Here is a 25,883-nt window from a genome sequence, read left to right as displayed (position 1 = left end):
GTGAGTTGTTAGCTAACTGGCTCGGTGCGCTGGCTGGTGATTGTTAGCTGGCTAGTATTAGCGTCAGCTGGTGGTGGATGCAAGGTAACATTACTGCATTTTAGCGGCTTGTGTTATTCAGATGCTGTTGGTTTAACCTATCTTAACTATTCCTTATTGAATCTTTGACAATGTCAACACGATTAAACTGCAATTCATGGTCAACAGTACGTGTAGTCTGATTAGCTCACTCCGCTGCATTCACTGAAGCCAAGCTAGCGCTAGCTAACGTTACCCGCAAACGGTCACTGTCTACAGACTGAGGAAGAACATTTCCTTCTAACGCCTAATGTTTACAAATTGTTCATATTTGATTATCCTCCAATCATATCTGTTATGTTTCGTTAATAGCAGATTTATCAAAACCACAATGATGTTAACATTTTGTATCCTTTTGGCTTCCAAGATTTCATTTTCAGTTTGTTTTAGCTAAGTTATAACTTGGCGTTAGACGATACGGTTCAGAACACTCTACATTTCAGGAAATAGACGACTCCCCTGTCACTAACATATTTAACGTTTTTTAAGACAACCAGCTAGCTTAACTTGAGATGAACGCTGAAATTGTTATGAACTGGTGTTAAACATAATCTCGGGGGGTTCATTTTATAAAGGGGATAACTATTTAGCTAGTTGTCGAGTCATATCAGCAAGCCGCTTGTCAAAATAGGAACGTTAGCCAAATGCACCTTCGGGTATTTACCCGAACGTAAGCTAACGGCTAGCTAAAGCTAGAACTGTTTATCTAGATTGCTGCTCGTTAGCATGCTAACACTACCGATGGTCATTGTAAATGGCGTAACATGGAACATGGTTGGTCAACAATAACGCCGGGGAAAGTGAATGTAGATCGATACCGATTAAGGTTATTCATCAAACTATCTGTGTGCTAGATCGTGCATTATGTAGCAAAGGTTTGCTGGGAAAGTTTAATGTCAGGCCCGGTCGAATAGTGAGGCCTGCGTGTCTCAGCGGGCTTTGGTCGACAAGGCCGTCAATGCTCTGCTGTCTGGGCGGATCGCCTTGCAAGCTAACCTAACGTTAGTGCCGCAGCTAGCTAGCAGCAGGCGTTAACTAACTAAACCACCAGCTGTTAACGGGTGTTGTGGGCGCTAGTTTGTATCAATAGTTACGTAATGTCCCCGTGTACTTTATAAGTACCTGGGCTGGTAAATATTGAAGATATTATAAGGTAACACACATCCTGTTACATGATCGATTTATCCGTCCATAAAATATGTTTTTTTATAACGTTAACGTTTCGAAGCCGGTTCAGTGCGAAAGGCCGCAGTTATACCTAGCTTAGCGCTTATTTTAATGGTGGCTGGTTGTTATCGTGTGTGTGTCACTTTGTTTGACACTGTTGATAAAACCGAACGCCCTAACCCAATCCCCCCATTAGTAGATCGTTGGCTTCTGAGTGGTTTCACTGATAGTAGCTTTCAATTTATTATATGACATGTACTCAGGAAAGAACACACTCGCCAGATTGTGCTTATAGTAATTGCAGTAATGTGATGTACTGTTCGTAATGACAGCTGCAACCCAAATAGCCGATGCTGAAGCAGATGCCTCTGGCCACCTGTAAAATAGGAAATAAGCTAGTTTCACTACCCTTAAAGAAGGCATACAGTAACAACAGTTAAACGCATTTAACCATTCGTGTCTTGTGGCAAATTAATGCCTATTCGCAAAGTAGATTTATGTTTAGGCTTTAGTACGCCTGTTAGCTTGTAAAGCACATATTTCAAGGCAGACTGTGAATGTTGAAAGCTATTATTTATATATGATTGTATAATGTGCTTCAAACAATCATGACTTCCATTGTAATTTGATAAACCTGATAACTATTGAGGTTTTAGGGCAGACTATTCATTCATTGAAAATGAAATTGTGACCATAATGACTCATAAACCTGTGTCCTTTAGAACTTATAAAAGTTCCATCTTATATCACCTTATACATAGTATGATTATCTTCTTCACCAAAGCTTCCTGTTTTTTAAACAGCATAGAGGATCTATTGAACATGTTCTATATGATCTAAAAGCCATTAAGTCATGTTCCTTTTTCTTTATGCACCCTATCGATCTTGATCACAGGAATTGCTGGAAGAGGGTTCTGACTTCCTTGGCAGTCTGAAAACTGATATAATCCTATTCCACTTTGAATTGTACTATACATTTAAAAACACATAGACTCTAAAACTGCATATAGCCAAAGTGTTCATTTTAATGACAGGAAGGCTGAAAGGTGTGGTGTTGAATGTGCTGATTTGCTGCTGATATGGAGGCATGTGTGATAATGTATTGGTCTCAAAAGTCATCATTGTCAATTATTATATCTCTTAATACTCAGGGCTTATTTAAATCGCTAACTATTCTCTCTTATCTCTTATTCCTGCACCTTTTGCCGAAAAATGATCTCTTAATCAGTTTGTATTTGAAGGTTAACTTTAATGAAAGCTGAAATATGAATAATTTGGATTGAAATGCAGGATGAAGCTAAAAAGGATATTTATCTGTGGAATTTGTTGTCGATCAGACAGTCAAGTGCTACATTTGCCGGCTGCATCATGTTTTACTGATTGTCATACTGATATGTAAAGGGCGTTCCAGTGTCATACAAGCTGGGTCTTCTTTTTCCTTTTTTTGACCATGGTTCCGTTTACTAAACATTACACTCACTTAAGTTGATCGCTGAGGTCTGGGGCAGACACAATGTTGAGAGCTTTTTCTTCACCCTTATGCAATATCTTCCTTGTTACATTCATGCCAATAAAGAGGTATGACGACATGACACAAATGTCCTCTGGCTTTAATCGAACTGTGGCAGTGGTAGTTATTTGGAATGTTCCTTAACCAGTTCATGGGGAGTCCAGATCAAGCAAGTCATAAATACAAATCCAGCATAGATAAAGACTTTTGAAAATTGATATAAAGGCAAAGATATTAACGAAACTTTCTGAGGTAACATCTTAGAGTTGACAGATCAACATCCAGGCTTAACCTCCCAGTTTAGGAATATTTCTCACATTACAAGACTATCCTTCAAGACATATGCGCTTAGTAATCAGGCCCAATAGCCAGGTTTTTTACTGTCTGATTGCTCGGGGCTCTTGTCCCATTGGACTGTGTCATGTATCAATGTGACCATGTTCCCACATCTAGTTAATGTTAACACATTGTTATTACAATTGATACAAATAATGTCCAAAAACTACTACATAAGATCCTGTTCATACTAAACAAAAATCATGACAACCAATCACTAATGATTAAGTCAGTGGTAATTTCAATTTCACTTCACAATCCATCATGGTGGCCCTATCGCCACCATACACACCTGAGGCTAATGTTCATGTTTACCCATGGCCACATTTGAGACGGTGCTTTAGACTGGTGGGACTTGAAATGGATTCAGGCGTGCTGTAAAAGTAGGAAGAGGTATTTGTTCATAGCAAGTGTTAGCACCCGTGATGGCATGATGCACATAAATTGAAAGTGAAAATGAAACATGGCATTTGTAGGATAGGATTACTTTTGAGGCCGTTTTTTGGGGTTTGACATTTATTATGCTATTTATTATTGTAAGGCTAGATGGGCTGGTAGCAGCACTGCCTAATACAGCTTCTTCTCCTGGTTTGAAGCTTATTTGTGATGATTTTTTGAAAAAGCTATCAGGTGTGGGATACCTATCTCAAACTGTCAGCAATGGGTCGGCAACAAATCATTAATGGTTAGTGCTGGATATTCTGAATCTAATTTAAATCAGTGATCCGTGTCAGCCATTTAAAGCCTGGCTGAAACATCCTTATTCATAAAACATCTGCATGGTAACCGAAACCCAGAACTACCAAGCAGAGCACAGCCCAGTTCAGAACCAGTGGATGATGTTTATGGTCAATTTAGCAGAACAAGATTATGATTTTTTTTGTTTTAATGTATTACAGGTAACTTAGCCAACCTGCTGATAATTCTGACCTGTACCCCTCTACCCTTTTCCCCAGGTTATGCAATGGTCTCAGCGGCACATCCAGACCTCCAGGTGCTTGTGTCCCTCTCTCGTGCGTTCGGGCTCTCTTCCCTCTGCTCTACAGCTGAGGTGGCTGTGATTTCCCTCCTGGCCAGCGCTCCTTAAGAGGCCAAGATTGCCAAGATCTGCCCGGTGGCGAGCATGACGGCCACCACGCGTGGCTCTCCGGTGGGGGGCAATGACAGTCAGGGCCAGGGCCAGGCACCTGATGCTCAGAGCCAACCCCCACTGCCACAGAACCAGGTGAGCAACATCTTCCCAGCTAATACTCAACATAAGAGTGTACAGCTTTGTTTTGAATGACTGTGCATTACACTTGCTTTTGACGGCAGACACATGTATATTTAACCTGAGAAGGGACAAAGTGAGTTGTGATATCTCCCTTTTTAGTAAGTACAGACACTGCAGCACCGCTTTTTTAACAGATATATCGCTCATACCTAAACCACACACAGATGCCCAAGGGGACGAAAAGGGAAGGGAAGGGGAGGAGGGAGCGGAAAAGAGGGAGAAAGAGAGTGAAGGAGAGTGAAGGAGAGGCATCAATGAACAGAGCCTCCTGAGTGATGGATAAAGGATGTGTGTGTGTGTGTCTGTGTGAGTGTGCATGTGCAGTCCTGTGTTGGTTGGAGATGAGCTGTGGTGAGACGTGAGAGGCAAGCTGCCTATGTAGGTCAGCCAAGCAGAAGGAGCCTTCACCACACACCCCCACATTTCATATTTCTCAGTTATCCGTCTCCCTCCACTGTGTGTATCCCTGTTTTACTCTCACACACAGCTGCTCACACCACCACTGATGTTCATACACAGTCCTTAGATTAGAAATGAAATAAAGACAGGAATGGTCACATCCGGTGCTTAAATTCACATTCATGGATACACATTGTTGTTTTTGCTTCTCAAACACTCTTCCTTCCAAAGAAATTCTGTTCGACAGCACCGTAACAGATACACCCACATGCTAACACATTTATACTTGTAACACATCCATGTCAGCCCTCAGTTTTTGTGTCCTCTGGGTAGAGGAGGATGAAAAGAGCATTTGCTGTGTCTGCCGTATACTACGAGTATAATGACTTGAATGGCTTTGTTTAGAGACCTTTCAGGAGAAACACCTGCTTCTTTATGCCTACATGCATTTACACTTAGTGACCTGAACAATAGAAATCCTACCCCCATACAAGAAGTGGGCCTTGGCTTTCCATTGGAACATGGCCCCACGGAAACAGGTAGTTAACTTTCACTTTTGACTTGGTGGTCAAAAAGTCCATCTCACTGATAATGGTGAGATGGAGGCGTTTTGTTGTGTTGCAACAGATTTCTATTTTTTTTTTTAATGCAAAAAAAAAGAAGCCATTTGTGAGAACACAATCATTCTTCTATATAATTAAATAATCAGACTGGTGCATTGAGCTTAGGGCTCAGTCAGGCATTTTGTCGTCGATAGTTAATGTCAGGCCCATTTCTGACCCTTTGTTTGTTGGTCCGGAGATACCAATTATCAAAAATGCCTCATTGTGCTCCTTTTGAAACGCTACAGATTGCAGAGGCTTGTTAGCCAGTAACCAGTTGAGCACATACATTAGATAAATGGCAGCCTGCAGTTTCATATCATTTGACTGATGATATGAGAGTGTCAGTGAGCCTGTAGGTAAAGCTGCTTCTTCTTAAAGTATCATTTTCAGCGTTTCCACAAAGCTCTGAAATGATTAGACATTTGTCATCATCCATTTGTTTATAGAAACAAATGGAAACAAATCTCCTCAAGGCTGCATGTGGTTGAATGGTCTAATGCACATGGCATGTTACCATGACATCAAGCCAGGATATATAAAATAATGATCCAATTCACAGTGGAGTTGCATTATGTTAGATGCTGTAACAATTCCATATGCTGGTGAATTCTCTTATTAGAAAAGCACAGAAGCATACAGATAACCATAAACATTATACATCAACTTAAATACATGTAAGTAAAATAGTGAAAATTACATATATGACATTTTAAATATCAACCTCAAAAACAATAAATATATTTAAAAAAAAGTACATACAGAAAGACATACCCATTTATTGAAAATAAACTAAATCTTTTTTTAAATAAATGCACTAGAATTTTATAATAAGGGTATTTAAGAAATAGCAGTAGTAATACAGCATACATTCAGTCATTCACATTCCTCCCAACCTCTTGCCTTTATGGTTTTCTTTATTTTCCGGTGTTTGATGAAAAAGACAGCTAATGTGACCTCGCCCTCGATCATCAGAGTAGACATAGTCTTCGTTATTCATGAATAACCACAAAAAGCGCCATGACATGAAACTCTTCCAGTCTCAAGGCTGATATCAGACCTGTGACGTTGCGGTAATGATGCTTCCGCTGTAACCCGCTACGAATGGGTTCATCTCTAATGACTTTGATTGTCTGTCATTTTTCCAGACATCATCTCCCAACTCATCTAATGAGAACTCTCCAGTGAGCCCACCAGAGGAGCAGGGCCAGGGGGACGGACCCCCTCAGCTGGAAGAGGAGGAGCCCGCCTTCCCTCACACTGACCTAGCCAAGCTGGATGATATGATCAACAGGTATTTACCCACATGCTAGCACACATGCTAACACACAGGCTCTGCATCTTCTGTCACTCCTAACTCCTAGATGCAGCCAGAATGTGGACTATCGCTCTACAGCCATATGAATTGATAACGCATAAGGGTAACTTTATTAAAGGTGGGGTTGGTAATTCACTTCAGAAACACTTTTTGTTATTTTCCATGGAATGCTCTTAACATCCCGATAGCAATGAATACATTAAATGCTTTGACAATAAATACATTAAAAAAATGTCATCTGGGGAAGCTGTAATACTTTAAAAAGCACGACCAATCATCTGAGCCGGCTAAAATGAACTGGATGGCTTCCTGCCTGTCAGCCTTCCATCTCGTGCACAAACTTATCTCGTGCCCTCATCGCCGGCTGTGGTCATGTGTGCGTTTGTGTGTGTTGGAGGAAGGGCTCTGTAAGGAAGTCTGAAGGAAGGGGCAGATTGTTTTCCGGTTGTGTATTTTCAAATTCTAGCGCACTCGAGCTGGTTTCTCCAGTCTTACCTACCCTACCTTTTTAAGAGAGTTTCAATGCAGATTTTTCTGGAACTTCCTAATGTAATGTATTACATCGCCACTGTATTCGTCCCAATGTTGTGATCATTAGCAGTAGATGCTTACAATGCCCACTTTTGAATCAACAGTTTATGAGTTAAAACATTTGTATATCAAGTTCAATGCAATGTGCTGCATCTTCTCATGTATTACTGAAGTGAGTTTGAATGTCTTTGTTGATTCACCTTTATTTCCTCTCAGGCCTCGTTGGGTCGTTCCAGTTTTGCCAAAAGGAGAGTTAGAAGTCCTCTTGGAAGCTGCTATTGACCTGAGTAAAAAAGGTAAGCTAAACTAAATGTTCTTTTGTGTCTGTTTAGATGATTTGTGGCGTTTACATTTTATTGCCTGAGCTTTAAAGCAAGTCAAAGGCTAACCATGAAGTGCAAACTATAATTAATTACATATTTAATGTATGTGTATATAATCGGGCCACTAATTGTTATGATTTTTGAATCAAAACAATGTTGTTCAAAAATGTTTTATTCAAGTTTCAAAACAATTATTCTAAGGGAGTAACAAGTCACCACACATGTTAAGAGTCCCTGGGTGTTTTCAAGTAGGGGTTTAGTCAAATAAAACAAAGATATGTAATTGAAATGATATAAAACAGAAGTTCAACAAATGTTAGAAACTGGAACGAACAGATGTTTCACACTCTGTGCATTGTATGGTTTGAAATGAGGGCTGTGTTTCCTTGCAGGAATGGATGTAAAGTGTGAGGCGTGTCAGAGGTTTTTCAGAGATGGTCTGACCATCTCCTTCACAAAGATCCTGACCGATGAGGCCGTCAGTGGCTGGAAGTTTGAGATTCATGTGAGTGTTTATTGTTGATTTTATATTTTGGTACATGAAAAAATAGCTTTGTCAAAGACTCCATGGTAACAATCCAGCCTCTTATTATAATCTTTCAAAAATAAATAATAAAGATAATACACATAACAAACTGAACAAAAACATAAGTGCTGTTTTGGGAATTTGACCCCCTTTTCAATTACCACAGCGCACGACAACTACTCTGGCGTAGATTAAATGTTGGGTAGCAAAGGTTTTTATTAAGTTGACAAAAATCTATATTATTATGACTCGGCACAGCCAACTCGGCTTAATTTATTCTTTGAAATGTTTGCCCTTTTCATTAGATGCATGTATTGTTCAGACCTGGGTCTTGCCCGTAAATTGAGTTTTCTGTTTGTTTCTCAACGAGCTGAGGAAAGAGGCAACGCCGGCTGTGATCAATGATGTTTTTGTTAGAAGGAGCTGAGGCTGGCTGTTGTTTTGTATTAAGACTAAAGATTGATCTCTTGGACCTTTTCATGATAAACCAGTGAGACAGACAGACATGTAAAGGAGCACAAAGGTCTCCCGTCTCCCTTCAGAAGGAATTAAGTTTTCACATCAAAAATATTGTAGATTCCACTAATGCATACAATTTGAGTAAAACATATGACATGAAGTATAGTATTGGTAGTTGCTATAGCTAGGCTGGCTTGAATGCAGGGTAACCAGGCAGAAGCCATGCATAATATAGTATTTCTCATATTTCCAGGTACAGTGTATTAATATAATGGGATCATATAAAGGCTAAATACACTGTGTTACCCTCTGTCTTTTGTTGTCTAATGCCATTGTTTCTTTATTCTTTTTTTTACAAACAACCCTCCTCACAGAGGTGTATCATCAATAACACACACCGTTTGGTGGAGCTGTGTGTAGCCAAGCTCTCTCAGGACTGGTTCCCTCTACTGGAGCTGCTGGCCATGGCCACCAACCCTCACTGCAAGTTCCACATCTACAACGGCACGCGGCCCTCTGAGACCGTCCCCGCCGGAGCACAGCTGGCCGACGACGAGCTCTTCGCCCGACCACCTGACCCTCGCTCTCCCAAGGTGAGTCACCATGGCAACAGTTGACTAAACATGAACATTGTACCTTTTTAATGTAATGTTTAACAAGTTTTATTAGGCCTTCTTTTTCTCTCAACTGGCCCTGGTTTAACCTTGCTGAAAATTACCTTATGTCTGACATTCTGTGATCCCATGACAGTGTCAACAGTAATTCAGCATAATATTACTTATCATATTTATTTCTGTTATATTATGAGTATTAAGTGCATACTATTTTTTATATTTTGTTTTGTGCAGTAAACAGGCTATTTTTAGCCTTCAGCCTGATGATGATCACAATCTATAAGACACTAAGGGTGCTTTCACACCTTCTTCTAGCGTTAACCGTATGTCAAGCCTTCAGTCTGTATAGCTTCATGTTTACCACTTGTGGTTTGTTGGGAAAAAGTCAATGTGACCACCCCATGAGCCACAGGTGTGAAAGCAGCCTTAATCTTTTTTTAAGCATCTTTGAGTTTCCAGAAAAGCGCTATGTAAGTCCCATGTATTATTATTATTATTATTATTATTATTATTATTATTATTATTAATGCTTGGGGCAAATTAGATAATATAAAGAGAAGGTGGCTACACCAGAGAATAGGAATTGAACAGTGATGAATACAGTGTGGGCACGGGGTCAGTGTGAACAGCACTGCAGCCTGTCTGCCTCTGTTGGCTGGGGGCCCAGTACTACTAAGGGTTCCACTGGAACTATTAAGAAAGATTCTGCTTTAAGTTATTTATTGGCTAAAACAGATATTAAATATCTCATCTCTCCTAATCCTGTCTAATACTTGCTTGCTTTGAATGTCTTGGTCAAATTAGACTCAAGGAGATAATGATGCACACACTTATTGTTTTTCAACCTTGTGATTTTAGTTTTATGGGAACACAATCAAGACATCAGTGAATTCTTTTGTTACGGATGTCTCTTTTTGTCGAAATTGAGAACTATTTGTATTTACTCTCTCTTACTGAACAGAGCAACTTCTTTAATGTGTATTCCCTCATTCTTTGTCCACAGGGCTGGTTGGTGGACTTAATAAACAAATTTGGCACGTTAAACGGGTTTCAAATGTTGCACGATCGCTTCATGAGCGGCCAAGCACTGAACGTCCAGATCATCGCTGCACTTATCAAGTAAGGCAGTTGTTTAACGAAAGCAACATTCTACAACATGCTGCTTGTATGTGTCATCAGTGTACTGTTGATGTTTGTGTGAGCTGATTTTGTGGTTTCTGCATTACAGGCCTTTTGGCCAGTGTTACGAGTTCCTCACATTGCACACGGTAAAGAAGTACTTCCTTCCAGTCATCGAGATGGTTCCCCAGTTTCTAGAGAATCTCACAGATGAGGAGCTGAAGAAAGAGGCGAAGAATGAAGCCAAAAACGACGCACTGTCCATGATAATCAAGTCTCTAAAGAATCTGGCTTCTCGTGTACCGGGGCAGGAGGAGACCGTGAAGAATTTAGAGATTTTTAGATTAAAAATGATTCTTAGGTGAGTATCAAAAGATAATGTCCTTGTGCTTTTTGTTGAAATGTAAGAGCAATTGCCACAAACACATTTAATCTCATTGATAAAAAAAACATTTCTTATCCACAGGTTATTGCAAATTTCTTCTTTTAACGGCAAAATGAATGCACTAAATGAAGTCAACAAGGTGATCTCCAGTGTGTCCTACTACACTCATCGACATAACCCCGAGGAGGAAGAGTGGCTGACCGCAGAGCGCATGGCGGTAAGCACTGCTCTTCACATTTTGTGCCGTGTGCATCAATTATTTATCTTGATCTAAAATCCACTTGTCCTCTCTGTGTGTTCATGTCCTGCGCCAGGAGTGGATCCAGCAGAACCACATCCTGTCCATCGTGCTGAGGGACAGTTTGCACCAGCCGCAGTACGTGGAGAAACTGGAGAAGATCCTTCGCTTCGTTATCAAAGAAAAAGCTCTTACAATGCAGGATCTGGACAACATCTGGGCGGCACAGGTACAACTCAGTGTTTTCTATTATTTGAATGGTAAAGAATGACTTGCATTCATAAGTGCTTTTGTAGTCCTATAACCACTCAAAGCACTCTCTCTCTACATTTTGACATTATGTTCCTTTCATTATATAGTCTTGAGATATTGAGTCTGTATTTTAGTTGCATCACTAAGGGTTAATACAGCCTTCATGACTTCAGTGCGTGGTTCTGTAGTTGTGTGCTTCACTGTACGGACAAACTGTGTCTTCTTGTAGTTTTTTTTACATGTTAAATGAAAATAGATTTAGTTTACTATTGTTTTATTTGGACCAACACAGGAGCACCTGTTGCTTGTCAGTCATGCTTTCCCATCATTATCACTTTTTTTTCTTAATAGTGGAGAGCAACAAACCTCAGTCCCATTTTCTTGCCCACTTTCTAGCTTCCTGCCTTTCCTCCTTCTCCCGCTACCGAGCATTTAGCTAAATCACTACCATTTGTTCTAATGAGCATGACGGTACAGGTTGAGTCATCATGGTGTGGACACGACACCGCAAGGTGCATGGAGAGAGGAAACAGACTGAAGAGCTCTCCTTTCCACTTGTAGTTTTAAAGAACGATTTAATTGTAAGAGCAACCCTTTTCAGCATATGCTTTTATCAGGATCAGATGAGACCTTTTTCAAATCACAATAAATGTGCTCTCCATACTTAAAATGTAGCTGGGTTTTGACCACTTTACACATAGAGTAAATCAATATTACATTTGCTTTGAAAAGAACATCCAATCATAGGACATGGTACTGCATTCCTGTGACTTAACCACAACTGTAGTTGTTCCTCCCTAACAATAGTTGGAAACAGAAAGTACAGGATCTGTTGGTCCCCATTGCAACTGCAGCATATCCCTGCCACCGCCGAGACGTCCGGTGGTGGACGTTGGAAGTATTTTTGTTAACCCAACCGTCGGGTTGTTGTATATCTGCAGGCTGGTAAGCATGAGGCCATTGTGAAGAACGTCCATGACCTCCTGGCCAAGCTGGCATGGGACTTCTCACCTGAGCAGCTCGATCACCTTTTTGACTGCTTCAAGGTGAGTAAGAGTTGTAGTAATCAGTCACTACATTTCGGATTACAAAGGGTGCTTTGTACACTGTATAATGAAATCTGAAATAACCTTTATTTGGTTGTTCCTCTTGTGCAGGCAAGCTGGACCAATGCCAGCAAGAAGCAGCGTGAAAAGTTGCTGGAACTAATCCGGCGCTTGGCCGAGGATGATAAGGATGGGGTGATGGCCCACAAGGTCCTCAACCTACTGTGGAACCTGGCCCACAGCGATGATGTGCCTGTAGACATCATGGACCAGGCTCTTAGTGCTCACATCAAAATATTAGATTACAGTTGCTCACAGGTACGTGTCAGTGAACATGTTTACAGGGAAATGGCATGCAAAATGACAGATTAAGCTCCGAATACTAAGGATGTTTGATTTCCACTCACAGGACAGAGATACACAGAAGATTCAGTGGATAGATCGTTTCATAGAAGAGCTACGAACCAATGACAAATGGGTGATCCCTGCCCTGAAGCAAATCAGAGAAATCTGTAGCCTCTTTGGAGAAGCCCCTCAAAACCTCAGGTAAGGTCATAGTAAAAATCTAATTGATATGTCTGGAACATGTACTGGAGGATTATTATGTCGGCAAGTATAAAGTGTTTATTTAAGTTACAAATTCTAAATTATTAGTATTTATTATGCATGAACACCCACAAGAAAAGCAACACAACTAATTTTCACATTCACCTTATTTTGTCTAGCTGACATTCTTGGCATTTTGATCACATTTGCACAAGTTCTGAGGCCTGTCCACTTTTTCTGCTGAGTGCCCCACAGAGTAAATAGCCTTGCAGTTTAGGCTCGTTTTATTGCAGGACAACATCAGAATGCATCACCACAGTACCCTTATTAACCAACAGGGCTGGGCGATACACCCAACATGTATTCGTTTCTTATACTATTAAATATACACATTTTGATTTTGACTGTCGGTATGTTCTTAAAACATGTCTCACTGTGTGTGTCCTTAATACAGGAAGTACAGGTGTTTTTTTTTTATTTGGTTGCGGGCAAATCATACTCACCTTTTATATTACTACACTGAAAGGAGCTGAACGTTTTCCTTACGTTTTTGTCTTTGTTATAATCTTACAATGTTAACCCTCCAGCACATCCACAAATCAAAATGCCCACTTCTGTTTACAGCTGACTAGCTAGTTTCTGTCTAGTCTGGTAGCTAGCTTGTCATATCAATGTTCAGTAAATATTAAATATAGCTCTTGTTTACATTAATATTTTTTTTAAATCAAAAGCCTTTTTCACAGCAGACATTTTGACTTGTCATAATAGGAAAAGCAAAGATGTAACAAATGACATTAAAGGGACAGTTCACCGGCCTTCTCTTGAATATAATGGAACAAGATAAATGTATATTTTTATTATTCTCTTTCTACCGAACTACACCAGTGGGCAGGAGCATTTCGGTAACGGGTGGATGGGTGCTTCCCTCGGTGGTGAATTGGCATGCGGGTGTTGAGCGGTAGAAAGAAAACATGAATAATATTCATCTTATATGACATTTGTTTTTCAAATGTTATTTTTTTTGGGGTGTTGAGCACCACAATTTGTTTGCCGTCTTGTTCCATTTTTTTTCAAGAGAAGGCAGACATCTTACGGTTGATATCTTCAACATTCAGATACTCACACTAAAACAGTCTGTTTTTTATTTTGGGGTTAACTTTCCCGTATTACAAGACATTCAAATATGTACATTTGTCTTTTCCTGCTCTGACAACATTTCTTGAATGCAAAAGGCCTATCTGTTACATATGCTAAGTTCTGCCAGTAAATCATGTTTATAAAGACGTTTTTAGGGAGTATTATATTTAACATTACCATGGAACATTTGTAAAAGAATTGTAATATTTATATGAAATCATATTGTTCAGTATTATCACAAATTGTTCTGATTTGAAATAGTGCCCTTTTCTAGTCAGAAAACATGTAGTATACATGCCTGTTGTTTTTCAGAAAGAAAATGCCAATTAACATACAAACGAACTTAGTGGGGTAAGTTGAGTGCTAATTCCAGGGTTCTACCTATTTCTGTTTCACGTCAAGTCTAACTTTCTCTTTGATATATTCATGATATAAACATAAATATACTTTATAAAATGTAAATCTGTCATGAATCTGCTTAAGCTATTCTTTCTTGGGTTTCATCTCAAATGACTGATTCCTCATTCAACCCCCTGTTCAAAATCCTGCATATGTTGAGTTAATGAAAACAAGAGACAGGATACATAACTACTAAAAAGCAGGCAATAAGGAGGCTGCACCCTAGTGTTTTAGTCAATACATCATTATTGAATGCTGAATGACTTATTTCTGACCAACTTATTGGCATATCTCTTGTAAACACAATAATTTAAGATTATTTTCGAGAAAGTCAGTTTTACATACGGTTTGTCTTTTTAATTCAACTACTCGGTTAACAAAGTAATTGAAGTGTAAATCAACTAAGACTTTTGTTAGTTCAGGACAGCCCAAACAATTAATCCACCTCTTGTTCATCATTTTTTATAAATGCCCTTTGTTGGATTTCTTTGTGCAGTTTCTCAGTGCTGAACACAAGCTCTAGTGCATACACAGAATCATCATTTAATCAAGACAGTTACCACTAAATGAAATGTCCTTTGAGATGGAGCCCCGTTCTTCCTGATGCCAGCTCCTTTCAGCACAAATCACTCAATGCAAATAATATCAGGGGTATTTCATGCCTTGAACCCACTCAAATGTATGCCTTCATTCTTTAGCTGCATTTGATATGCAGATATGAATAATTTACCTAAAGAATTGTAGTAAGACTAGCATGCATTTTTGATAATTGTACCTTGAGTCAGCATAATCTAGCCGCTGCTGATGAACTGCAATCATGAAGTAACTGCAGAATGTAACAAATCTGAGCCAGCTCGTTTTTATAAACAATGATTTGGCATTGGTTATTCAAACAGATGATAATGTGTTGCAGATTCCCATTTGGCTCGTTTTAGTACGATTGCTGTCTAAACTGTGAATCATAGATTTTAGGGTTATTTACATTTTTCTGAAGTTTAGCTTTCAATCCAAAAGGTGTGGAAAACAAGGCAGGAAATGGCCTATATTGATATGACTTCTTCTGCTGGTTATCCTATGATGCACACACATATACCCAAATACACCAAAAGCTGCTTTCTTTATGTCCCTGATAAAACCAAATGAGAAATCAGTCATGCTATGTTTTCTTAAAAATTGTAGTACTAAAGTACGTTTTGTCAGATTCATTCTCACTTTATTTGAGTAAAGTCTTCCTTGCCTTCGCTGTGAATGATATGTTGGTCGCCCTAATAACCTCCACTCCTCCCACTGTTTTCTCTTTAGTCAAACCCAGAGAAGTCCTCATGTGTTTTACCGCCACGACCTGATCAACCAGCTGCAGCATAACCACGCTCTGGTCACCCTGGTGGCTGAGAACCTCTCGGCCTACATGGAGACCATGAGGCAGTTCTCCAAAGGTACATGGTCGGGCCAGAAAGTGCACCCTGTGTTTTTTGAAAATGTAGTTTTTTTTACTATGTACAGCAGTTGTTTCAGGGATGTGCCATCTGACTGGTTGTATGTGTGCTTTTACAGAAGAGCAGGCTGAGTTTGACCCCCAGACGGTCAGACCAGGAAGCCGCTACAGCCATGTGCAGGAAGTACAGGAACGACTCAACTTCCTTAGGTACAACATCACATCTAACTTCTAAATACATCAATATAGTATACCTTTTTGTAGTAGCTTAGACCTGCTTATTTATCTTTTGTCAGAATCTGGGGATATATTAAAGCCTAAGAGAAGTGTATGATACAGTAAAAACCTGGCTCTAGTGATCACATCTGTCCAGTCAAATTCATCACAACTTTTTTAGTTTTTATGTAGTAAAATAAAACATACATAAATAGAATTAACAGTTTATTTTTTATGAAGAAACCCCTAAAAGAACACTGGAAGAAGACTACTTGATTACTATAAGATAATTATGAGAACAGCATTTTTGTATTGAAATGATAGTCCCATGCTCTTTGCCATACAAGCAGTTGATCGCTGTAACTGTGATCACTATCAGCGTTTCCTTTACACGGTTTAATGTAGGCGTATTGGGTCACACTCACACAACCTATAGGAGCTGCACAATAAATCAACAGTTGTCTTTTAGCTATTGAGCCACTCAATTGAAGTATCTTGTTCAACAGTGGGTAATTAGGGAGCAGAAATGGTACCCAGTGACTTAACCCCCTCCAGGCCCGAACTACATGACCTTCACAAGAACGCTAACTGACCTTAAGGCCACGAGTGTCTGCCGCTATTGATTATCTTGTTCTTTCTCTAGGTTCCTGCTAAAAGATGGCCAGCTGTGGCTGTGCGCCCCTCAGGCCAAGCAGATCTGGAAGTGTCTGGCTGAGAATGCGGTGTTCCTCTGTGACCGGGAGGCCTGCTTCAAATGGTACAGTATGATTTGATGTCTTCTTGCCTTTTGGCTTGATTGAATTCCTTTTACATTTGTCATTCAACCGGCATCTGTTTTATTGCTGCCACTGAATAGGTACTCAAAGCTGATGGGTGATGAACCAGACCTGGACCCAGACATCAATAAGGACTTCTTTGAGAACAATGTCCTGCAGTTGGACCCATCTTTGCTGACTGAGAACGGCATGAAGTGCTTTGAGAGGTTCTTCAAGGCTGTCAACTGCAGGGAGGGCAAGCTGGTGGCGAAGCGCAGGGCCTACATGATGGACGACCTGGAACTAATAGGCTTGGACTACCTCTGGAGGGTGAGGAGATTTTTTACAACAGGCACACACTGAAGATACGTGTGTTATCGCTGAGGGAGGCAGATGGATGACAGGGAATTCAGCCTATTTATATCCATTTTGAACTGGCTTAAAGAATGCTTGCTGTACCTTTTTCAAAAGTACATACTCCACCTAATATTCCATCTCTCTCAAAACATTTGCTAAGTTGCTTCATGCATCTGCCTCAAGCCTTATGGCACTTGTGTCAGGCAGAACATGGAGCTGAGTGCTCTGGAAGACTTCTCCTGGATCCATTGTGGCTTGGATTGTAACTCATTTGTCCGTTGCTTTGGCAGGGCTCGACATTATAGGACTTTGCACTTGCCCGCTCGGGCCACTAAAAATATTGCTTTAAAAAAAAAATTGGTCCTGTGGTATTGGTATTTTGAAAAGCAATGTTGTTAAAAAAATGTGTTTAACGCTACAACATAGCGTTTCGTAAGGTCGTAACGGTTGTTGGGTGAAAAGCAAACGGCTGTTTGCTGCAGAGCGGGAGCGCGCTCGTTCACATCTTCAAATAAAAGAATGCCACCGGAAGAGTTAAAAGAGAGTGACAGGGAGTATGAGAAGAGGGAGAGAAGGTTTCAGCCACACTGGCTTGATCGATGGAGTTGGCTTCAATATGCAGGGTTCGTATGGGTGCTTGAAATCCTTGAAAATGCTTGAAATTTGACCTGGTGTTTTCAAGGTTGGGAAACTGCTTGAATTTTGGGAATGTTGTTTGAATTTGGGATAAAGTGCTTGAAAATGTAAATGCTTTACTTCGCTTTTTAGATTAAAAGAACATAAAGAAGTCGAAGCGAGCTTAATTGCCTCGCTTTTACATAAAACAGCTCCGCTCCGGCCTTCCCGCGCTCTGCGCGTGACCTGCAAGTGTTTTTGTTAGGTGTGTGACCTGGGCATTCTGATGAGAGTGATAGATGACAGTATGCCAGGAGGTTGCAGTTTCAACAAGCGTTGGCTAGCAGAAGACAAATACAATCCATGGCTAAGACGAGGGTCAAGCCCACGAGTAGCCTCCTGCAAAGTTTGCAAAAAATAACGATGGGAGAGTCGGCGCTGACGAGCCACATGAAAGGTAGGCTACGCCGTAGTAGAGCATTTTAGATTAGGCTAACGTTGCATGTTACGTTTGTTTAAGCTAACATTAGCAAGCTGAATAGCGAACTCGATGAGGGATAATAATTGCTGGGGACAATCATTTCAGAGGAGCGTACCTATGTTATGTGCGTTACAGTCGCCATTCTGTGGTGTTCAGAGGATGAAGCACTCACTTGTAATTCAACCCAGTAATTCTCACGGCATTTCGTGTTATAGTCACGAAATATAATCTATTGATTCGACACAGAGCGATTTTAAAAGCAATGTATTTATACTGGTAGTATGTTTCGTGCCTAAACCAAATGTGACTTGCTCTATCGAAATCAGTCACATTGACCCGAAGACACATTTTCGTTTGTATTACTGGTCTGGGGGAAGCTCGCGAGTGCGTGTGTGTTTGTGTATTTTTGCGTTTGTGTATATTGTGTTCGTGTACCGGGGAAACACTCACAAGAAACACCGGCTGTTGTTACGCTTGCTGTGACGTTAAATTACTCCGTTCTCCGCTTTTAATTATGCCTTTACAAGCTTCAAAGTTGTATTTATCATCTGAATTTGCCGAAACAAGTTTAATATTCTNGTGTGTCCTTGGCAGTCTCAGATCAATCATTATAAAACATATCATATATTATTATTCTGAAATGGACCAAACTGCACAATGACTACTTTTACTGTCGCTACTTTCACTATATGTTGATGATAATACTTTTCTACTTTTACTTGAACATTTTGAATGCAGGACTTTTACTGTAACAGAGTATTCCTACACTCTGGTACTTCTACTTTTACTCAAGTACAAGATCTGAGTACTTCTACTTTTACTCAAGTACAGTTTCTGAGTACTTATTCCACCTCTGGTAGCGTATTAGCCTGAAGTGTAGCCACAAAATCACGCAGAGCTGCATAAAAATAGACTCACAATGGTAACAAGTGGAAAATAATATTTACAAATGTGTACAATGATTTGTAGGTAATTTTGACTACTCAAGACACCTGACTTATACATANTAAATGGTGTACTTTTCCTCCAATATATGTATTTAATACCTTCAGTTACTTCACAGATGTGGATGAATGATGTGAAATATAATCAAGTGTTAAATCAGACTTTAGTTCCACCGTCTGATTTAACACTTGATTATATTTCACATCATTCATCCACATCTGTGAAGTAACTGAAGGTATTAAATACATATATTGGAGGAAAAGTACACCATTTACCTCTGACTTGTGTTTACTGCCAACCTAAAAGTACCTAAAAAATAGTAATCAATAATGTATTGAAAAGTTATTTGGCTGATTGTTGTATATCGGCTCCGCCAGGTTATATGGGATGCCCAGTCTACGTACAGATGGGTCACTCATTTTGAAATATTAACCTTACTTTTCTTTTCGTTAATTTTTCCTCCTCATGTAGAATGCTATCACGAAACACACATTTGGTTGTTTATAGCATAAAGATAATCTGATTTAATGTGAGGTAGGGAAATAATCATTTGAGTATAAGTACGTGTATGTAAGATGAAAAGCTTAAATGCACCTTGAAATTGCTTGAAAAGTGCTTGAATTTGGAAAAGGTGTAGGAACCCTGAATATGATGCCAATATAAACAAGGTCTTGTGTCGGCTCTGTACATCAATGCTGTATGCTGACAAGTGAGTGAAGAGTAGAAAATATAAAGGTATCGCTATAGGGAAATGTCCCAGCAGTTTAGGATCATGAAGGTTCTAATCTATTACATGTCTAACTCCTAATGACAGGAAGGCAGAACGCGCATTATACAAATAATAATATACTCATAATAATGATAATAGTAGCATTTTTTTTTAACAATAACAACAATATCATTATTTTAATAAACCAAATATGAACAATTGAGGAAAATGAGGAAGAACTGATTATTCAAATGTTGTAGTAATGTAGTCTGTGCATAAATGACTATTGCAACAAATGTGTTAATGTGTTGACTACTACTCTACACTTTTCACTGTGGCCTTGAAGTCAGAATGTTATGAACAAAAGAGGAGTTGTGGGCACAGTAGAAACCGTTATGGTGCTTTGACTTGCACTACGCACATGCTTTTTGAGATCCTCTCTTCCCCTAAAGCCAATACTGAAATGTTTCACCACTATATTACAATAGAAAAAGCAGCAGTCCTCTAGTGTGTTGCAGCTTGCTCCCACTTGTATTGTGACTTGTCAATAATGAGGCTCCTCTTCACTTTACAGACATTAATGCATGGAAGCCGGACTCTGAGAATAACTTTTCTTTTTTTTTTTAAATGTTCCCTTCTCTTCCAGGTGGTCATTCAAGGAAGTGATGACATAGCCAGCCGAGCTATAGACCTGCTCAAAGAGATCTATACCAACCTCGGACCAAAACTACAAGTCAATCAGGTACATTGACTTTTCTATTTTAGTTAGTGGGGTTTGTTCTTTCTAATTTCCTGCCAAGCAGATGTCGATTGAAATCATTTAAAATGACTTGTTTTGAAACCTGTCTTCATTGTTCTACCCGTTCCCTCTCCCTTTAGGTTGAAATTCATGAAGATTTCATCCAGTCCTGCTTTGACCGTCTGAAGGCCTCCTACGACACCCTGTGTGTGTTAGATGGAGACAAAGATAGCATCAACTGTGCCCGTCAGGAGGCTATTCGCATGGTGCGAGTCCTTACTGTGCTCAAAGAGTACATCAATGAGTGCGACAGTGACTACCACGAGGAGAGGACTATACTGCCTATGTCAAGGTACAGTCACAATGACGACACGCTTTATTACATTTGCTAAAGACGTTATATTGTTCACCTTTTTTGGTTGTGGCAGGGTTACGGCGAAACTACTGTTCTAATTTTCATAAAACTTGTTGGAAGGATGTAGCATTGGTCTATGAGGAACCCATAACAATTTGGAGTATCTCGCCTATTAATTGCTAATGCTCCTTGCTTTTGCTCTCTTGAAAATACACAGTGTTTAATTGTCTCAGTCCGTATCAGGATTTATACAAAATCCAAGACAATAATTACCTGAATCTTCTGCTTTAGTCCTTATTTGTTGCTGCCTGTTATAAACAATGTTTTACTTCCCTCTCAGGCTTGTTGCACACAAATACGTGCCCCTGTATTAATCAGGCTGCACTAAAACGTTTTTTTCCTCACTTTTCTCTTGCAGAGCTTTCCGTGGGAAACATATCACACTGATCGTCCGTTTCCCCAACCAGGGGCGCCAGGTCGATGATCTGGATATCTGGTCACACACCAACGATACAATCGGCTCGGTCCGCCGAGGCATCCTCAACAGGATCAAAGCTAATGCTGCACATACGAAGATTGAGCTTTTCATTGGTGGGGAGGTTGTTGATCCAGCTGACGACAGGAAGTTGATTGGTCAGCTCAATTTGAAGGACAAAACGGTGAGAATATTACACTGTTTTTTGATGCATCAGAAAACACCGTTCAACTGATGTCATTTGCTGTTAGTTCTTTATATCTATTTCATTAGTGCTAACTCATTATCGTTGTTTATTTATAGCTGATCACGGCCAAGCTGACCCAGGTGAGTGCCAACATGCCTTCGAGCCCAGACAGCTCTTCTGATTCATCAACTGGCTCTCCTGGTAACCACGGCAACCACTTCAGCGACGGGCCCAACCCTGAGGTGGAGAGCTGTCTTCCTGGTGTGGTGAGTTTGACCCGGGCTGATTTCCAAGTGCTTGACATGTGTCACAATAATAAGGGCTGCGTGAGGATTTAATTGATGTGGCAATGCATTGTAAACAGCAGAACTCTTGACACCCTCTGCCCTGTTCCACAGATCATGTCGCTGCATCTGCGCTACATCTCCTTCCTGTGGCAGGTGGCTGATCTGGGCTGCAGCCTCAACATGCCACTGCTCAGAGATGGAGCTCGGGTTCTCATGAAACTCATGCCTCCAGGTATACATTCTCCAATAATACACAGCCACTTTACTTAATGTAAACATACATGAACACAGCCCGGGGCGATGTTGGCTCATTGGTCATTGTTCTGTTTCCTCAGACAACACTACCGTGGAGAATCTGCGAGCTATGTGTCTGGACCACGCCAAGCTCGGGGAGAACAGCCTCAGTCCTTCACTGGACTCGCGCTTCTTTGGCCCCTCCCCCTCACAAGTGCTATACCTCATTGAGGTGGGTCTCAGTGTGTTTGTATTACATTCTCAGTTGGCCCTTGTGTGTCAAAATATGTTAATTAGTAGTTGATAAACTGCAGCGAATAGAATTTTAACCATGTGCCACATTTGAGAGTTTTTACTCCTACTCCACCTAAATGTACTTCTGTCCCATGCCAGCCTACTTATAAGAAGGTTCACACTGTTTTGCCCATGCTGCAGGTTGTTTATGCTTTGCTGATGCCAGCCAGTGCCACTCTGGGCGAGGACGCCAGCGACTTCCAGTACAACTTCTTGAAGAGCGGTGGGCTGCCCCTGGTGTTGAGCATGCTCACCAGAAACAACTTCCTCCCATCGGCGGACATGGAAACGCGCCGTGGAGCTTACCTCAATGCGCTCAAGATCGCCAAGCTCCTCCTCACTGCTGTAGGCTTCGGCCATGTGAAGGCTGTGGCTGAGGCCTGCCAGCCCAACGCAGAAGGAAATATTCCCGTCTCTCCGGTTAGTTCACAAAGACAATTGGCACAAACACATACCTGCATGACTGGTATTGTACTGCATGTTTTCGTCTTTTTTCACAACCTGCTTTGTATTCTCCACAGATTAATCAGGCCACCCACGACCAGGCTCTGGTCCTCCAGAGCGCCCTGCAAAACATCCCAAACCCTGCCTCAGAATGCATGCTGCGCAACGTAGCCATCCGCCTCGCCCAGCAGATCTCTGATGAGGTAACAGAAAATGTAAGTAAACGGATAGAGGATTTTAAGATAACATTGAATTAGTAAAAGATAATACGAGGATCCTTCTTGTGTTGGTGCTGTCTGTAATAATGGCTTCTATGGGACTACTTTTTTCACCAGAATTTCTTCCAGGCATCAAAGTACATCCCAGACATCTGTGTGATCCGAGCTGTTCAGAAAATAGTGTGGGCATCAGGCTGCGGAACAGTGCAGCTCGTCTTCAGTTCAAATGAAGAAATCAGCAAGATATATGAAAAGGTGAGTTGCCTTTGAATGTTGCACACTTTCTTTGTAATATTCCCTTAAATATAGTCACAATGTTTTCAACAAAAACACATAATACAAGTCAAATGAAGCTGAATAGAAGACAACGCCGGTAATAGCTCATTCCCAAAAAGCACTAAGCTTCTAGCAAGAGACAGAGCTCTCAATGGCTTAGTGGACTTTCAGGGGATTAGCAATTAAACAAATTGCAATGCGCTATGTATCTTTGCCTAATATCTTTCTTTGTTCCTTTTTAGACAAATGCAGCTAAGGAGCCAGATGGGGAAGATGAGCAGGTGTGTTGTGAAGCCCTGGAGGTGATGACACTGTGCTTTGCCCTCATGCCCACGGCTCTGGACACCCTCAGTAAAGAGAAGGCTTGGCAGACCTTCATCATAGACTTGCTACTGCACTGCCACAGCAAGTAAGTACACCAGGAAACTTTCCAACTGAGACCGACCTGAAATATACTGACCTTAATGGTAGAGACGTCCTCTTCTGATGGTAATGTTGTCATTTGTGTCCCACAGATCTGTGCGTCAAATGGCCCAGGAGCAGTTTTTCCTGATGGCAACTAGATGCTGTATGGGCCATCGACCCCTCCTCTTCTTTATCACCCTCCTCTTCACTGTGCTAGGGGTGAGTTGCTGTTGCCTTGGGTTTTTAAAGACTGTTATTTATCTTTTTTTTTAACGTATTATAATGCATCACCACAGTGCTAGACATTTGCTTACAAGATCCTAATTTGAAATGTTCCCGTGTCCAGAGTACAGCCAAGGAGCGAGCCAAACATGCTGGAGACTACTTCACTTTACTCAGACACCTTCTGAACTACGCCTACAACAGCAACATCAACCTGCCAAACGCTGAGGTGCTGCTCAACAACGAGATCGACTGGCTAAAACGGATAAGGGTAAAAGCACCTGCTCATCATATGTCTGAAGAAATATGATATATTACACGTTGGGGCTGTGCAATTAATCGCATTTGAATCTTGATTACGATATTGGCTTGCAACGATTACGAAAACAACGTAATCGAAATAAAACGATTATTAATTTTATTAATAAAAATAAAAATGTAATTTTTTTAAAAAAAATTTTTTTAATTATACATTAAAGTTCAGAGCAATCAACTGTTAAAAACATACTGTTCACGTTTTGTTTTTCAATAAATTGATGTTTTCAAAGTTAATGGATAATCGTTTTTAATAATCGTGATATCAATTATTGACCAAAATAATTGTCATTATGATTTTTGCCATAATCGCACAGCCCTATTATACGTAGTTTACGAGTATTGATGATACACAATATGTGTTATTTGCTAGGATGAGGTTAAGAGGACAGGGGAGACCGGTGTGGAGGAGACCATCCTGGAGGGCCACCTTGGGGTGACCAAAGAGCTTCTAGCCTTCCAGACGCCAGAGAAGAAGTACTACATCGGCTGCGAGAAGGGAGGAGCGAACCTCATTAAGGTAAAACAAACACCTGAAACAGCTACTCTTATTTTCTTTCCTTTTCTTGTAACGTTACTAAGATATTTCTTTCTACCTCTTTTCTTGATTAGGAGCTGATCGACGACTTCATCTTCCCAGCATCTAACGTGTACCTGCAGTACATGAAGAGCGGGGAGTTCCCCACAGAGCAGGCCATCCCAGTGTGCAGTAGCCCCGCCTCCATCAACGCTGGCTTTGAGCTCCTCGTGGCTCTGGCTGTAGGATGTGTTCGCAACCTCAAGCAAATAGTCGACACCCTGACTGACATGTACTACTTAGGTTGGTAAACAGCAGTGTGGCAATTTCACTTGAAGATTTGTAAATTGCATCATGTCTGAGAGATGTTGTTTCCTTCCCTCCCCTTCCAGGTTGCGAGACACTGACAGAGTGGGAGTACTTGCCTCCGGTGGGGCCCCGACCCAACAAAGGCTTTGTTGGTTTGAAGAACGCCGGGGCCACCTGTTATATGAACTCTGTCATCCAGCAGCTGTACATGATCCCTCCAATCCGCAACGGCATCCTGGCCATTGAAGGCACCGGCACTGATGTGGATGACGAGATGTCTGGGGATGAGAAGCAGGAGAATGAGGTACAGTGGAGATGCTTATTTAGGAATCTAGTCATCATCACAGGATTGTTATTTATAGATCTATTCTCTTGGTCTTTCTCTCAAAGGGCAGCAGATTTATGCGTTTACCTTTGACATGTTTTCACCGTTTCAAAAATAGTAGTTGTAATCTCAATATTGGCAAAAATAAACGTCATTATGATTTTTGCTTTCTTTAATCAAGCAACTCTGAACTCGGTGAACACAAACGTTACCCAAACGTAATGAACAATTTTGAAAGAGTAGCTTAATATTGTTCTTCTGTCTGTTTCGTCTCAACAGAGCAACGTAGATCCTCGTGATGAGGTGTTCAGCTACCACCATCAGTTCGATGATAAACCCGCCAGTAAGTCCGAGGACAGGAAAGAGTACAACATCGGGGTACTGCGCCACCTGCAGGTCATCTTCGGACACCTGGCTGCGTCTAGGCTTCAGTACTATGTCCCCAGGGGCTTCTGGAAACAGTTCAGGTATTTCAAATACTCAAAGTCATTTCTATTGCATTTTGACTGT

The 25,883-nt window shown here is 40.7% G+C and overlaps 1 protein-coding gene across 6 annotated transcripts in view; it reads left to right on the top strand.

Moving 5' to 3' along the window:
* usp9 (ubiquitin specific peptidase 9) overlaps window positions 1-25,883 on the top strand; it is a 38,432-nt gene that overhangs the window by 451 nt on the left and 12,098 nt on the right. For 3 of the 6 annotated variants that reach the window (XM_010788582.1, XM_010788583.1, XM_010788580.1), the window contains exons 2-34: window positions 4,048-4,316; window positions 6,514-6,659; window positions 7,431-7,510; window positions 7,930-8,042; window positions 8,897-9,115; window positions 10,140-10,255; window positions 10,365-10,616; window positions 10,722-10,857; window positions 10,955-11,107; window positions 12,072-12,176; window positions 12,288-12,494; window positions 12,586-12,722; window positions 14,172-14,210; window positions 15,561-15,694; window positions 15,813-15,903; window positions 16,553-16,666; window positions 16,766-16,994; window positions 20,418-20,513; window positions 20,651-20,862; window positions 21,284-21,524; window positions 21,644-21,793; window positions 21,926-22,046; window positions 22,150-22,280; window positions 22,484-22,762; window positions 22,864-23,001; window positions 23,122-23,259; window positions 23,523-23,689; window positions 23,796-23,904; window positions 24,032-24,178; window positions 24,596-24,742; window positions 24,835-25,042; window positions 25,132-25,352; window positions 25,653-25,840. In XM_010788582.1, coding sequence (XP_010786884.1) covers window positions 4,215-4,316; window positions 6,514-6,659; window positions 7,431-7,510; window positions 7,930-8,042; window positions 8,897-9,115; window positions 10,140-10,255; window positions 10,365-10,616; window positions 10,722-10,857; window positions 10,955-11,107; window positions 12,072-12,176; window positions 12,288-12,494; window positions 12,586-12,722; window positions 14,172-14,210; window positions 15,561-15,694; window positions 15,813-15,903; window positions 16,553-16,666; window positions 16,766-16,994; window positions 20,418-20,513; window positions 20,651-20,862; window positions 21,284-21,524; window positions 21,644-21,793; window positions 21,926-22,046; window positions 22,150-22,280; window positions 22,484-22,762; window positions 22,864-23,001; window positions 23,122-23,259; window positions 23,523-23,689; window positions 23,796-23,904; window positions 24,032-24,178; window positions 24,596-24,742; window positions 24,835-25,042; window positions 25,132-25,352; window positions 25,653-25,840 — 5,066 coding nt within the window. In that variant the 5' untranslated portion in view covers window positions 4,048-4,214. Of the gene's footprint in view, window positions 1-4; window positions 85-4,047; window positions 4,317-6,513; window positions 6,660-7,430; window positions 7,511-7,929; window positions 8,043-8,896; window positions 9,116-10,139; window positions 10,256-10,364; window positions 10,617-10,721; window positions 10,858-10,954; window positions 11,108-12,071; window positions 12,177-12,287; window positions 12,495-12,585; window positions 12,723-14,171; window positions 14,211-15,560; window positions 15,695-15,812; window positions 15,904-16,552; window positions 16,667-16,765; window positions 16,995-20,417; window positions 20,514-20,650; window positions 20,863-21,283; window positions 21,525-21,643; window positions 21,794-21,925; window positions 22,047-22,149; window positions 22,281-22,483; window positions 22,763-22,863; window positions 23,002-23,121; window positions 23,260-23,522; window positions 23,690-23,795; window positions 23,905-24,031; window positions 24,179-24,595; window positions 24,743-24,834; window positions 25,043-25,131; window positions 25,353-25,652; window positions 25,841-25,883 lie in introns of those variants that run through there. The other 3 variants (XM_010788585.1, XM_010788584.1, XM_010788581.1) reach the window with 2 other exon arrangements.

The sequence above is a fragment of the Notothenia coriiceps genome, unplaced genomic scaffold (genome assembly GCF_000735185.1).
Source record: "Notothenia coriiceps isolate Sejong01 unplaced genomic scaffold, NC01 NC01_scaffold00031885, whole genome shotgun sequence".
NCBI lineage: Eukaryota > Metazoa > Chordata > Actinopteri > Perciformes > Nototheniidae > Notothenia > Notothenia coriiceps.
The sequence above is the reverse complement of the archived record's forward strand: the minus strand, read 5'-3'. Positions and strand labels throughout refer to the sequence as shown.